The sequence below is a fragment of the Tursiops truncatus genome, chromosome 6, assembly GCF_011762595.2.
Source record: "Tursiops truncatus isolate mTurTru1 chromosome 6, mTurTru1.mat.Y, whole genome shotgun sequence".
NCBI classification, from domain to species: Eukaryota; Metazoa; Chordata; class Mammalia; order Artiodactyla; family Delphinidae; genus Tursiops; species Tursiops truncatus.
The window spans coordinates 111,885,260-111,899,080 of NC_047039.1; the positions used below are offsets into that span (position 1 = coordinate 111,885,260).

The following is a 13,821-nucleotide window of genomic DNA, read 5'->3' on the forward strand; positions in this document are numbered from 1 at the left end:
AAGTCCTTGAATTAATTTTTATTTTTATTTCTACTATAATCATTTTTCTAATTATTTTTTTACTTTTCTGAACGTCCTTGAACTCTTTGCATAATGACAAAGAGTTCCAGTTGACTATGGGCAAACTGCGGCATCCAAAGAATATTCCAGGAGTTTCCACTAATCTCTCTGTCCACCAAGAAGAGAGACCAGTCGTCTCCTGTGTTTGGCCTGTGGTCCAGAGAGTACCAGCACCGCACAGACCAGGGTGACCCACAGGCTGGCGCTCCCTCGATGGCCTGGCCCAGCAGCAGTGAGACCCTGCCCGAAACCCCGCCTTTCTCTCCATGTCGGACCTTGGACTTCAGTTATGTCGGGGCTTCCTGTTGCCAAACTCGTTTTCTTTAGGAGGGAAACATAATCTCTCCAGCTCTGGGCTGGCAGTGCATATGCAAATCAGCCTAACACTGCTCTATTTTGTGAGTTCTCATATGCAAAACCTCCTGAAATAAATCAGCCATCCCGTAAGCTGGGGGAGGCTTGAGGGGCAGAGGAGGAAGAAGGAGGTGGCTTCTGTGCCCAGTGGGCTGAAATGTCCGAGACTGGCCATCCCAGCCTTCCCGCTGGTGACGGACACCTGGAGGCAGCCCCCATCGCCCGGCCCTCCCAGTACTCCACAGCGGCCACCAGATGGCAGCACACGCGGGCCTTGGGACCCGAGAGCAGCCTGCCCGTGGGCCTGAGCGGCTGAGGGTCCCGCACATGCGGGAATCACCCACGTTCAATATCACACCTGCTGCTCCCCACTCGCTCTAGCGTCTAGTCTGGGGAAGCGTGGATTTGACTTTTTTCTCAACGGCGACCTCTGCAAGGACAAGAGGGGCCCCTCTAAAAGCAGTTTGCAGCAGCACAAGCCAAGGGCTTTGTAGGGGAGTGCTCCAGGCTGGGGATGCTGAGTGCTGGGCTCCTGGAGTGAGGGAGGGAAGGAAGGAGAAGAAGGAAAGGGAGAAAGGAAGGAGGGAGGGAGAGAGGAAAGAGGGAAAGAAAGAAGAAAGAAAGAAAGAAAGAAAGAACGAAAGAAAGAAAGAGAAAGAAAGAAAGAAAGAAAGAAGAAAGAAAGAAAGAAGAAAGAAAGAAAGAAACAAAGAAGAAAGAAAGAAGAAAGAAAGAAGAAAGAAGAGAGAAGAGAGAAGAAAGAAAGAAAGAAAGAAGAAAGAAAGAAAGAAAAAGAAGGAAGGGAGGAAGGAAGAAAGAGACTAACTTATGAGTTCTCTACACAAAATCAGGTTTATAAGTAAATGTTTTATTTTAACTTCAGTTTTTAAAATTTAATAATTTAGCCATTACTTTTTAAATACACATGTTATTAAAAATTTCCGGAGAGTGCGTGCTGCTCCAGGAGTGGCGGGTTAGAGAAGAGAATGGAGAGTCTTGGCTCCTGGAAAGCTTTGATAAGCAAATACAGCCCAGAGCTCTGGCGCGCTCTCTATTGGCTGTTCCTTCACCGCCAGATTTTGACACAAATAATCAGATTGAAAATCAGGTAGGGAAACAGAAGAGGAAACACACACGCGCGCGCACACACACACACACACACACACACACACACACGGAGAGAAGGGGGGGGAAAGGAGAAGTATCTACTTGAGCAGAGAGTCACAAATTGACCGGGTGGCACCGTCCCCATAGGGAGCAGCAAGCTCCCACCGCGGACAAGGAGCTCCGGACAGGTGAGTGAGTAGAACGCCCCTGCCTCTTCTTTTGAAATTTGCATATCCGACTTAGATCCTTTCCAAGCAGTTTACCTAGTCCCTTTGGCAGTCCTAGGAAGACTAAGGTGGGCTGGAAAATCTCTGTTATGAGAGGTGGCTTTTAGTCCTTGAACCCAGAGAAGAGGTGGCAAGGAGACTGTCTCCTCTGAGATGCTGCGAGCCCCCCGTGTACCTGTGGAGGAATTACCTTCCGCCAATTATGTATGTATACCCGTTGTTGTTGTTATTTTTGCTTTTGTTTTTTGGCCGTATGGCATGCGGGATCTTAGTTCCCTGACCAGGGATGGAACCCGTGCCCCCTGCAGTGGAAGCGCGGAGTCTTAACCACTGGACCGCCAGGGAGGTCCCATGAACGCCCTTTGAAGGTTTGATTTCAGGCTGACGGAGATCACCTACCTGCACGATGTCATACCCACACCCCAGCTCTCCCAGGGACCTGGGCAGGCGAGGCAAGACACAGGTGGAAGTGCCCGAGTTGGTGTCCATCTTCGGAGACAGACTGGCCCTGTCCCCAGGGCACTCTGAGCCTTTCTTTGGCTGTGAAATAAGAGAGTGGGATTGAGGACTCTGAAGGAAGTCTTAGCTTCAGCACCCACAATCCCAGGCGACCTTCCCCAAAGTTCCTGGGGCACTTTGAGAGGGAGGCATTTCACATGCAGAGCCTCCTAAGGGGAGCAGGGGACTGACATCTCCACAGCACCGTCCCACCCAGCCTCCAGGAACAAGAGATGGGGAGGTGGTGCCTCAGCCGCTTCTACCTAATTTTGAAGAAAAAGCCAAGTTAGAGTCTGGGCGTCTGGGGAGAGGTGCTTGCTCTAACGTAGGGCTTGTTAAGGGGGGCAGTCCACTGAATCACCGTGGGTATGTGCCTGTGTACGTTTTGCTGGGAAGAAAGTCCGCAGCTTTCATGAGATACTATGGTGGGAGGTGCAAAGTAATTTTCGGTCTCTGGACGTGGATCTGGTGGGAGCCAGCTGAGCTGCACCTGCCCACACGGGCTCACTCCTCTGCACATTGCTTAGTGGGCAACGGGTACAAGACTCCAGTCTTAGAGAAGGGGCAAGTTTCTTGTCCTCAGAGGTGGTGCAGAAGGGATTCTTTGGATAAGAAGGTGTGTGAGGTTTCTTCCAACTCAGATTTGGGGATCGGAGGGAATTCCCTGGTGATCCAGTGGTTAGGGCTATGTGCTTCCATTGCAGGGGGCACGGGTTCGATCCCTGGTCAGGGAGCTAAGATCCTGCGAGCCACTCGGCCAAAAAAAAAAAAAGGTTTGTGAGTTGGTATGTCCGTTTCCCAGCAGAAAGTTCTTGGGGACCACCAGGGAGTTATACTTGGGTTAGGTTTGATTGATGGAGTCACTCAAAACCAGTGCAGAGCATTTTCTCAAGGCTTTCAGGAGACTGGGTGGTGGTGTCCTACCGGAGAGTACAAGGGCTCCCGAAGCCTTTGGGGCCATATCCCCACCCCCACCCCCGCCCCGGGAAAACTAACATGATCACATGTGATACTTCACTGTGACACAACCTCTCAACCCTTTTCAGAAACAACAGAAAACTTCACCCTTCCTCAGTCTAGAGGGTGGTTTTTGTTCCTTTGTTTCCAGGAATTCAAACCAATGGGAACTGCTTTAGCTCTAATTCAGAGATGCTCAGGAAATGTTTTGTACACTCCTTTTTGTTTTTATTGAGGTAAAATACATATAACATGAAACGGACCATTTTAATCATTTTTTAAGTGGCCAGTTCAGTGGCATTAAGCACATTCACATTGCCGTGCTACCGTCACCACCATCCACTTATAGAACTTCTTTCATTTTGCAAAAAACTGAAACTCTGTCCCCAGTAAGCAATAACTCCCCAGTCCTCCCATCCCCCCAGCCCCTGGCCCCCACCATCCTACTTTCTGTCTCTGAATTGGACTACTCTAGGTAACTCACATAGGTAGAATCCTACAGTATACATCCTTTGGTGTCTGGCTTAATTTCAAGTGGCATAATGACCTCATTGTTCACCCATGTTGTAGCATGTGTCAGGATCACTTTCCTTTTGAAGACTGAATAATATTCCATTGTGATGTCTATACTATATTTTGTTTATGCACTCATCCGTTAATGGACACATCGGTTGTTTCCACCTTTTGGCTATTGTGAATAACACTGCTATGAACCTGGGTGTACAAATATCTGTTCAAGTCCCTGCTTTCGATACTTTTATATACCCAGAGGTGGATTCACCTCTTTTTGACATTGCATCCTCTGAACTTAGGAAGAAACATTTGAGAACTCCTTCCAAATTTTGAATAAAAGTAATGACTACGCTCTGCTGGGGCCCCAAAAAGGACCTGGGCTCACGTCCCCTGACTCCTACATGGAAAGGGTGATTTTTTGTTTGTTTGTTTATGTTTCCCCTTGAGTCGCATCTTTAAGCATAAAGGAAGTCCAAAGCGTCCTCTGTAGCAGACTCTGAGAAACAACGGAGTATCTTACTCAATCCTCCCAAAAAGGGAACCCGAGTGATGAGTTTCTTAGTCAAGGTAGGTCGGTCCCATGCTAAAAGTCAACGAACCCCAGCATGGGATTTTAGCGTAAAAGGGAAGTTTAGAAATCTCTTAGTCCAACCGTCCCTTCTGAGAGATAGGAAAACCAAGCCCCAGGTTGACGGCTGACGTGGTTAGGCTCAAGGTCACAGAATCCGATTCAGCCCCACGGGAGGCGCCTCGTTGCACGGAAATCACAGGCCTGCTGCTCTGGCTCCGTCTGGAAGTCAGGGTGCGGGGCTGCCCCTCTTCAGAAGTACTGGCCGAGATTCTGACTCAGGGTTGGGGAACCCTCTATTGGGATTGGGGGTTTTTGAAGAGATATTAACAGCGAGGCTCTTTCCGGAGGCCCGATACCATCAAGGCCTCTGTTATGAAGAAATCTTGGGCTTCTTACACAATCTCTGCTCGTAGCTCTTTCTCAGGACAGGTTAGTGTGAATCAAACCGTGTGGTTGTTAATTAACTACAGTATAGGTGATTGGTTCCTTTTTTTTTTTTTTTTTTTAACTCAGCTCACAGGGGTCAAAAGGAAGTTCTCTGGGTGCATTTGGCTTGATGGCTTCGGTGAGCTTCATGGCTTCGCCACTGTCACTTTGCCAGGCTGAGCGGAGAGAATGTTCTAGGGAGGGAAGGGGAAGAGATTGGGGGCCCCGGGGGGATCACTAGAGTGGGCCCTGAGAATCACCTTCCTGGGACCCCCTTGCTCCCCTGTGTACGTGCTTCTGAACCCCAGAGAGCCATTGTGTTGTCATGCCAGGTTCCAATGAGCTGACCTCTAGGGTCTCCTTGGGTTCTGAGCCAAAGGGATCACTGAAGCTTCCTAAAAGAAGCCTGTTCTCTCGCCTGCCTCTCCACCCCAAACTCCTCACGAGCCGAGATGGGGCCTGCTGGATCCTGGAAGAGTCCAAAGATCAGGGGAATTTGATTTGTCCCCCATCTCGCCCCACCAATGAGACTTCTCCTCCCTTCTCCAGGCAGGCTGTCTTCATCCGGTGTTGAAAGGACCACAGGTGCAGATGGGCAGAGCTTGGGGCCAGGAGTCAAGTCCTAGCAAGCAGGGGCTCTGGGTCTGGCTCTGCTGTGAGGCCCTGGACAAGCCACTTGCCTCTCTCAGCCTCAGGTTCCCCCCGTGACCCGGGAAGACAATCACTGTTTCCCTTGCCCCGGTGGGTGTCAGATTCAGTGACGCAGTACACGCTGGGGAGCTTCACGCGCTGTCCTGGTTTCCTCCTTAGCTTGTCAGCTCAGTTGCCACCGCCCCGAACAAGAGCCCACCCCGTGGTCTGACAGCCAAGAGCACGGAGGCCTGGGAGGCAGATGACCAAGTCCAGCTCCGCCTCACTCTGCCCTGGGATTGTGAGCCGGTCTCTAAGCCTCAGTTCCTCCTCTGTAAAGTGGGGTAATAGCCACACAGCTCACAAGCCAGGATTATCAGAGCTGAGGCTCTGCAGATCCAGGCTGCAGGAAGTATTTCCTGGTGTTCTAGCTCAGCGGCTTAAAGCCTACTTTTGGTTCTAGTTGATTGACTAATAAAATACTATGTTTTTAAAAAATCATGGCTACGGAGGTCCCCCCAGAATAAAAGGCGAGGGGAACCCAGCCCCACGGCCCTCCCCCAGAACGTGAGGGTCTCCTCTCGCTCTGCCCAGGCTCTGGCCTCTTCAGGGGGCTCCTGAAGCCAAGAGTTAGAAGGGGGCAGGAAGGGGCAGTGTGTGGAGCCCCGGGCGGGGGGAGAGGGGGAGGCATGAGGAAGAACACTGTCCCTGGGAGATAAGAGCTGCCCCACAAGCCTGGGGAGGACAGCAGGCTGGCTGAGCCTCATGTGGTCAAAATCTGACAGCTGGACCGGACCCCAGAGGCCATCAGGTCCCACGCCCTCATTTCAGGGCCCAGGGGGAGGGGCCTGGAGCGTGTCCCGGCTCCTGGTCAGGGCTTGACCCCATCCATAGAGCGTGCCGGCTTTGGGTCAGGCGCTGGGGATGCCACCAGACCAGACAGGACCCAAGGAGTGCCTGCCCTCCCGAAGCCTCTCCTCTGTGGGCTGAGCACCTCCATCCCCCCAGCAGCCCAGGCACCGCACTGGGCCCTCTACACAATTGTTTGTAATAAATAAAGTTCCCTTCTCTCCCCAGCAGTCCCAGGAAGTTGGTCTGAGATCGCCATTTAGCAGATCCGGACACTGAGGCCTCCATTCAGGAAGGCTGGGCCTGGGATGGCCCCTGGCAGAGTGGCATGGCCCAAACTCCTGCTGCCCCCAGAGGGGCGGGCAGGTCTGGGCACGGGTGTGGGTACCTCTTCTGCCTGCTCTGGGTCATCCCCTTGGGGAAGGGGTGGCTCCCAGGGCCTCTCCCAAGGCAGAGCTCCAAGCTCCCTTTCTAATCTGCCTGCTCCCAGCCGGCTTCTTGGCCACGGCCTTATCAACCAGGCCCTCGCTGTTGTTCAGAGCTTTTTCCCGCGATCTGTTTCCCCGCGCTTGGCCCTATCACGCCTGCAGCCTTGCCTGGTGCCTGGGCTGGCCCAGGAGTGGAGGGGTTCCTCCTCTGAGGCCGGGGGAATGGGCCCAGCTGAGCTGCCATCAGCACCGGCATCGGCTGGGTATTTCCTCTGAGCTTCTGCCTGGGGAGTGGCGTGGGGGGTGGCGGGGACAGAGGACCACCAGGAGATGCTCTGTCTCCTGGGAGCCCTCAGGAGAGCCTCCTGGCTGGGCGCAGGGATGTGAAACATCTTGGGGGGTTGGGGCAGCGGGCAGGAGATGCTCGCTGCCCCAGAGGGCTCTGCACCAGAAGCCAAGAGTACCGGGTAGTCAGGCTGGTCCAGCTCTGCACTCCCCGACCCGCTGACCCGTGGGTTCAGTGATGGGCCTGGGCTGGGCTGCCCTGTGCTCAGTCCCTAGAGTTGGTGGACCTTGGCCTCTTCCTCCCGGTGCACAAAATGACCTCAGGCCTCCAGTGGGGTCCTCTCAGGCCTCGAGCTCCACATAGAAGCTCAACCACTTCCTCCACCCCCGAGGAGAGAGGAAAAGCCCCTCCCTCTCTGGGGGCCAGATTCCGGGCCGGAGCTGTGGACAAGGTGCAGCCCCGCCCTGGCTACGTCAGCACCCAACTTGCACGATAACGTGGATTTGCGATTGAGGTGGCCCCCCTCGTTGCAGCCCACCTGCCAGGTTCCTCCCTGATAGGCGCTGAGCACGTACTAGGCACTCACCAGCACCATCAACCTGGATTACCATCTTACAGAAAAGGTAATAGGCCCAGAGAGGTTAAGCGTCTGCCCCAAATTGCACAGCGGGTGAGCTGGGATTCTAACCCGTGAGCATCTGACTCCAAAACCTGTGCTCAGACCACAACTTTCCACGGCCTCTGAATGCAGACCCCACCGGGATGCAGATGCAGTTTTCTGGGTGCAGGGTGCAGAGTGTTTCACAAATGGAGGTACCCCTGCCCTTCCTTCTCGGCTCCCAGGGTAACTCAGGGCATGCAGCAGGGGCAGGCTGACCTGGGGTTTTCTAGAAGTGGCTGTATTGGTTTTCCAGCAAGAGAGGAGTGAGGGACACTAGGCTTTGTAGCTGCTGTAAAAAAAAAACATAAACTGGGTGGCTTGACACAACAGGAATGTATTCATTCAGGGTTCTGGAGTCTAGAAATCCCAAATCAAGGTGTCGGCAAAGTCAGCTCCTCTGGAGTTTCTGAGGGAGCATGTGTTTCAGGCTTGTCTCCTAGCTTCTGGTTTGCCAGCAATCCTTGTCTTGAAGCCGCATCCCTCCAAATCTCTGCCCCCATCTCCACGTGGCCCTTCTTCCTGCACGTGTCTGTGTCTGTGTGTCCAAGTTTCCTTCTTCTTATAAAGACACTTGTCACATTGGATTTAGGGTTTCTCTGCACCTAGCGTGACATCACCTTAACTTGATTACATCTGCAAAGACCCTATTTTCAAATAAGGTCACATTCACAGATTCTGGGTGGATGTGAACTTTGGGGGACAGTATTCAAACCAGGACAGTGGATTTTGATTTTAGGAGGAGGTCCTAAAATATAGAGGAGTATCGTCCTCTCGTCCTTCCTAAACTTTCTCGTCTTCTCCCCCTATAGGTGTGGGGCACCCGGTGACGATGCCACGCTCCTTCCTGGTGAAGAGTAAGAAGGCTCACACCTACCACCAGCCTCGTGCCCAGGAGGATGGGCTCCTCTGGCCTCCTGCCCTTGGTCCTGGTGAGTCATAGCCCGGGCTGGCCTTCTGCTGTACCCACCAGGACTCCCTGCCCATGTGATGGGGGTGCAGCAGCATCCCACCGGAAGTAGCCGCTCTTCCAAGTCTGGAAACAGGAGGAGTTCAGTAAATGTGGGTTGAATGAATGAATAAATGCACCTATCTCTTCTCACCCCATGGGGGTGATGAGAGCATCCTGATTGGCACTGTCCTCAGCAGCTGACGTGTGACTCGTAATCAGAAGGCTGATCTAGGGCTGAGGGTGGGTGCTCAGAAAGATGGAGACTGGTCCGAGAGCTCTCCTCGGTGGGGGGGAGGGGGGAGGGGGAGGGGAGAGGAGGGGGAGGGGAGGGGAGGGGAGGGGGAGGGGAGAGGAGGGGGAGGGGAGGGGAGGGGAGGGGGGAGAGAAGGGGAGGGGAGGGGAGGGGGGAGAGAAGGGGGAGGGGGAGGGGAGGGAGGGGGAGGGGAGGGGGAGGGCAGGGGGAGGGGAGGGGGAGGGGAGGGGGAGGGCAGGGGTCTCCTCCTGGCCTCCACGCTGCTCCCACCATCCTGGGAAGAACCAGGGGCGGCAGCAGTGGTCTCTCTCTGGTGCCCCTCCTTCCCCCAGTCCCTCCGGACTTCCCAGAGCTGAAGTCTGACGGTCTTGTCTCCCCACAGTGGCCAGGGACCAGGTCCTGAGCACCAACCCTGTCCTCAGCACCCTGTTCCCAAACCAGTGCCTGGACTGGACTGACCTCAAACGGGAGCCGGAGCTGGAGCTGGACCAGAGCTTGATGACCAGGATGGCCTCCGCCCCAGGTACCCAGCAGGGGACCCCCGCCACTCCCCAGCGGGTGCAAGGGGAATGCAGGATGGATGGGCCTGTGGAAGTGGGGCCCCTCGGAGTTGTGGAGTCAGGGAGGATCGACAGTCCAGGCTCTCAGGCTTCTGCTTGAATCCCTCCAGGACGGGGAGTTCATTCCCACATGAGAACTTCTGTGTGGTGGGGCAGAGGAAGCAGCTGGACAGGCCCACGTAGTGGGTGAAGTGGGCACTCTGCAGGGCTTGGGGCACATTTCTGGACTGAAAAGTCAAGGAGCCACAGTGAGGACCCAGACCCCCCCCAGTAAATAATCGGGGCTACACACCAAAGCCTCAGCATGAGGTCACAGTGGAGGGTGGCGGGGAGGGGGTGCCCTGCTTTGAATGTCACCACTAGGTATGTGTCCCACTCTCCACAGAGGGGCCTGCTGTGACGTCCCGACCCCAGGATGAGGGCTCGCCATCCTCCGACTCACCCTCGTTCTACAAGCCCAGATTCTCCTGGGATGCCCTGGCTTCATCCTACGGGCACAGCTACCAGCAGGCCCCCTCCACCATGCAGTCTGCCTTCCTGGAGCGCTCCGTCAGCCTGTACGGCAGCCCTCTGGTGCCCAGCACTGAGCCGCCCTTGGACTTTAGCCTCCACTACTCTCCGGGCTTGGACGCATACCACTGCATCAAGTGCAGCAAGGTGGGTGGCCGGGATGCGGGTGGGCTCTCGGGTCCTGCTTGCATCGCCTCTCCAGCACCCTGGCAGCTGCGAGTGCTCAGAGCTGGGTGCCCCCTGTGATGTGACTCTTGGGTCCTCTGGTGGGATCAAGGACTCACAACATTCGCCCTCATCACCGTTCATTGAGCCCTGACCATGTGCTCATCCCTGTGCTAAGCACTTGACATGCGTGAGCCCCGGGAGGTGGACGGAGGGCTAAGGTTCAGAGACGTTGAGTCACTTGCCCAATGGCACGCAGCAAGTAGATATCACAACCAGCATTCAAACCTGGCTCTGCCCAACTCCCACTTTTTAACCGCCATTCAGCCTCCAGATAGGGCCAGGAGGGGCCTTCCAGATCCCCCCTCCCAGACTCCATTCTATAGACAGGAAAGCCAGCCGCAGAGAGGGAAAGGGACCTTCCCAGGACACACAGCACATGGCAGCAGAATCGGCAATCCAGTGTTCCTTTTCCTGTACACCCACCTGTGGCTTAGCTGGGTGCAGAGGTGGGACCCTGGCCCTCTCCCTCTCTGCACCCCCGGGGCCTCATGCTCTGCCCCTCCTGCAGGTGTTCTCCACCCCACATGGGCTCGAGGTGCACGTCCGCCGCTCCCACAGTGGGACCCGGCCCTTCGCCTGCAACGTCTGCGGCAAAACCTTCGGCCATGCAGTGAGCCTGGAGCAGCACACGCACGTCCACTCCCAGGTGGGCAGCTGGCTGAGCACAGCACCCTCACTTCCCACCCCTGCTCTGTGCTCGCCCCAGGAAGCCTAGGGGGCATCGGTGGGTCTCTCTCTGTGCCCCTGAAGGTGACAGATTGGGGGGCCCTCATTATCTGCCGCCCTGATCTGGGTCTCCGTCACCCGCCCTTAACACATTTGAGTCCCTGATGGACCAAGCTGGCTTCATGTACAGTTGGAAGAGGCTAGGAGCTCAGGTGGGATTTCGGGGGCAGCGAGATGTCTGGGATGCTGAGGAATGACCCCACCTCCTGGGTGGTCAGGACAGGTTTCTCACCTCTGAGACCCTTGACTCTTAGAATCTTGAAATCAGGCTTAAATGTTCATCTCATCCCACTTAGCCCTACCTGATGCCGAAATCCCTTCCTCAGAATCCCATTCCAGGGAAAGCACCTGACACTGACCTGAGTTGCTAACACCTGGGTAGATATAAAAGCTCAGGTGGGAAACGCAGGAAAAGATGGTTAGAATGTGCCACGTGCCAGTTGCCAGCTCAGTTCCCGACCTCCAATCCTCCCAACGATCCTTTGAGGTCACTACCCATAACGATCCAATGTACAGATGGGGAAACTGAGTCCCAGGGAGGTTAAATGACTTGCCAAAGGTCACGTGGCGAGTAAGAGGCAGAAGCCAGAATTGGGCCCCAATAATTCAGCCGCTTAAACAAACCACAAGGGGAAATCCCCTAATAGGAGGCCACTCAGGGGCCAGGCCACGGCCCCTCCTAGGAGGCAGGAATGGGGGTCCCTGGTTCCTGCTCCTCCAGGCCCCATCCTCGAGGCCACCCCAATGGAGTGTCCTGTTCCTCAGGGGATCCCGGCCGGGTCCAGTCCCGCGCCCAGCCTGGCAGTCCCGGGTCGCGAGGCCCCACCTGCGCCTGACCCCCCGGGGCCTCGTTTCCTCCGGCAGGGGCGCAGCTTCGAGTGCCGGATGTGCGGCAAGGCCTTCAAGCGCTCGTCCACCCTGTCCACCCACCTGCTCATCCACTCGGACACGCGGCCCTACCCCTGCCAGTTCTGCGGCAAACGCTTCCACCAGAAGTCGGACATGAAGAAGCACACCTACATCCACACCGGTGAGGCCGCGGCCCGCGCTCTGCCCCAGCAGAGCTCCTCCCCGGCCTGGGTCCGCCGACCCTCCCCCCACCCCGCCCCCACCAAGCCCCCCACCCCAGGGCCCAGACAGAGCCTGCGGGCACCCAACCTTTCACTGTTAAAAGGTGCGGGCTTTAGGCCCCGGGTGGGGAGGGATGGGGGTGTCAGGTTACACAGGGGAGGCCACCCCGCTCCAACAGGAGGGCGGGGTACGCTGTGTTACTTACTGCGTAGAAAAAGTACTGGAAGGAAATCGCAAAATGTCGACACTGATAATCTGTGTGTAGAAGTGAGACCAGCAGGTGAATTTCTCCTTCGTTCATCATTCCTTCATTCGCTCATTCCTCCAGCCATTCATTCCTTCATTCCCACATTCATTCATTTCCCATTTGGTCATTCATTCAGTCATGCTGCTACTCACCCTTTTGGTCCCCCACTCATTCACCCATTCCTCGTTTGGTCACTCATTCATCATCCCTCCAACCATTCATTCATCCTCATTCATTCCTCCATTCCTTCATTCCTCCATTCCTTCATTCCCCACTCTGTCATTCAGTCATTCATTCCTCCATCCATTCATTTGTTCCCCCATTTGGTCACTTTTTCGTTCGTCCTTCCAGCCATTCATTTATCCATTTCCCCATTCATTCTTTCCCCATTCGGTCATCCATTCACTCATTCTTCCAACCATTCATTCATCCCTCCATTCATTCATTCATTCATTCCCCATTCATTCATTCCTCAGCTGTTAGCCAGTGCCTCTTTTGTGCAGGGTCCTGTACCAGGTGCTGGGCTTCATTGATAAACAAGGTGGACCCAGTCCCTGCCTTAAAACTGGGGTACAATTGGCCGAGGGGTTGGGTGGTCAGAGTTGTATTTTTCTTGTCTCCCTTTTCTAATTATTTTCTAAAGTGAACGTGCAATAAAACATAATAAAATTCCAGAGAACAACTGCAGGGCATTGGGGCAGCAGGTCTGGTCCAAACGGCCCTGACCCTGTCCTTGCCGCCCCGCAGGTGAGAAGCCACACAAGTGCCAGGTGTGTGGGAAGGCTTTCAGCCAGAGCTCCAACCTCATCACTCACAGCCGGAAGCACACGGGCTTCAAGCCCTTCAGCTGTGAGCTGTGCACCAAAGGCTTCCAGCGTAAAGTGGACCTGCGGCGGCACCGCGAGAGCCAGCACAACCTCAAGTGAGGCTGTCCCCGCTCCCAGCTCCTGACCGGCCTGCCCCAAGATCGTGTCACCTGGAGGGAGGCCAGCCTCACACACCCAGATCCCCAGTCTCCTGGAGGCAGCACTGGACCGGACTCGTCAAGCTTGTTTTGAGATTCACGAAATTGCTGTGTGACCTCGGGCAAGTCACTTTCCCTCTCTGGACCAACAATTCTCCTGCTGCAAAGTGTGGCAGCTGGATCTTTTCTGAGCTGATGTTGTCTACAGGTCTAAGGGCTCGGTGCCTTCCCCCCGGGGCAGAGCCCAGGAGGCCAGAGTAGCCCCAGGTGCACTGCGATGCCAAGAACAGACCAGAGCTGGGACCCACAGAGAAATCCTCCCCCTGCCTGCTGCTCACGGGGATCTGGTCAGCTCGGTTTTCAGCAGGCCCCTTTCTGGCTGCCGTGGGTGGTCAGAGCTGTCTCCTGCCCCAGTCGGAGACCTAGAACCCCTCTGCTTCAGCCAGCGTGCTGGCTGTTCCCCACTCCTGACGGGCGCTCAGGCCACGGGGGTTCTAGTTCTGCGGTCAGACCACGGGGAAACCAGCAGTTACTGCTGTCAAAAGCCTGTTGCTCTCAACAGCTGTAAATAAAAGACACAGATTTACTTACATATCGCCACCATTTTTTAAACGCATACCGGGTGCAAGCTAGTGCCGGAGGCTCTGGGGAGGGATGGTGGGAAGGCTTGAACAGCATAGAAAGCTCCGGAGTCGCTCGCAGACACATCGGGGGACCAAACTGATAAAGTGCTGAAACAGAGGCGT

The 13,821-nt window shown here is 55.2% G+C and overlaps 1 protein-coding gene across 4 annotated transcripts; it reads left to right on the forward strand.

The window, feature by feature from the left end:
• Window positions 1–1,597: 1,597 nt before the first annotated feature.
• Window positions 1,598–13,551, forward strand: GFI1B (growth factor independent 1B transcriptional repressor). Of its 4 annotated transcripts, none has more exons than XM_033858940.2 (7): window positions 1,598–1,709; window positions 8,377–8,496; window positions 9,152–9,292; window positions 9,715–9,986; window positions 10,576–10,713; window positions 11,559–11,823; window positions 12,859–13,551. In XM_033858940.2, the coding sequence occupies exons 2-7, from the start codon at window positions 8,397–8,399 to the stop codon at window positions 13,035–13,037; spliced, it is 1,095 nt and encodes a 364-aa protein (XP_033714831.1). In that variant the 5' UTR covers window positions 1,598–1,709; window positions 8,377–8,396; the 3' UTR covers window positions 13,038–13,551. The 4 variants fall into 4 exon arrangements, with proteins under 4 accessions (XP_033714831.1, XP_033714834.1, XP_033714833.1 ...); XM_033858943.2 differs by having other exon boundaries at window positions 11,658–11,823; XM_033858942.2 differs by lacking the exon at window positions 1,598–1,709 and adding an exon at window positions 1,790–1,952.
• Window positions 13,552–13,821: the final 270 nt, after the last annotated feature.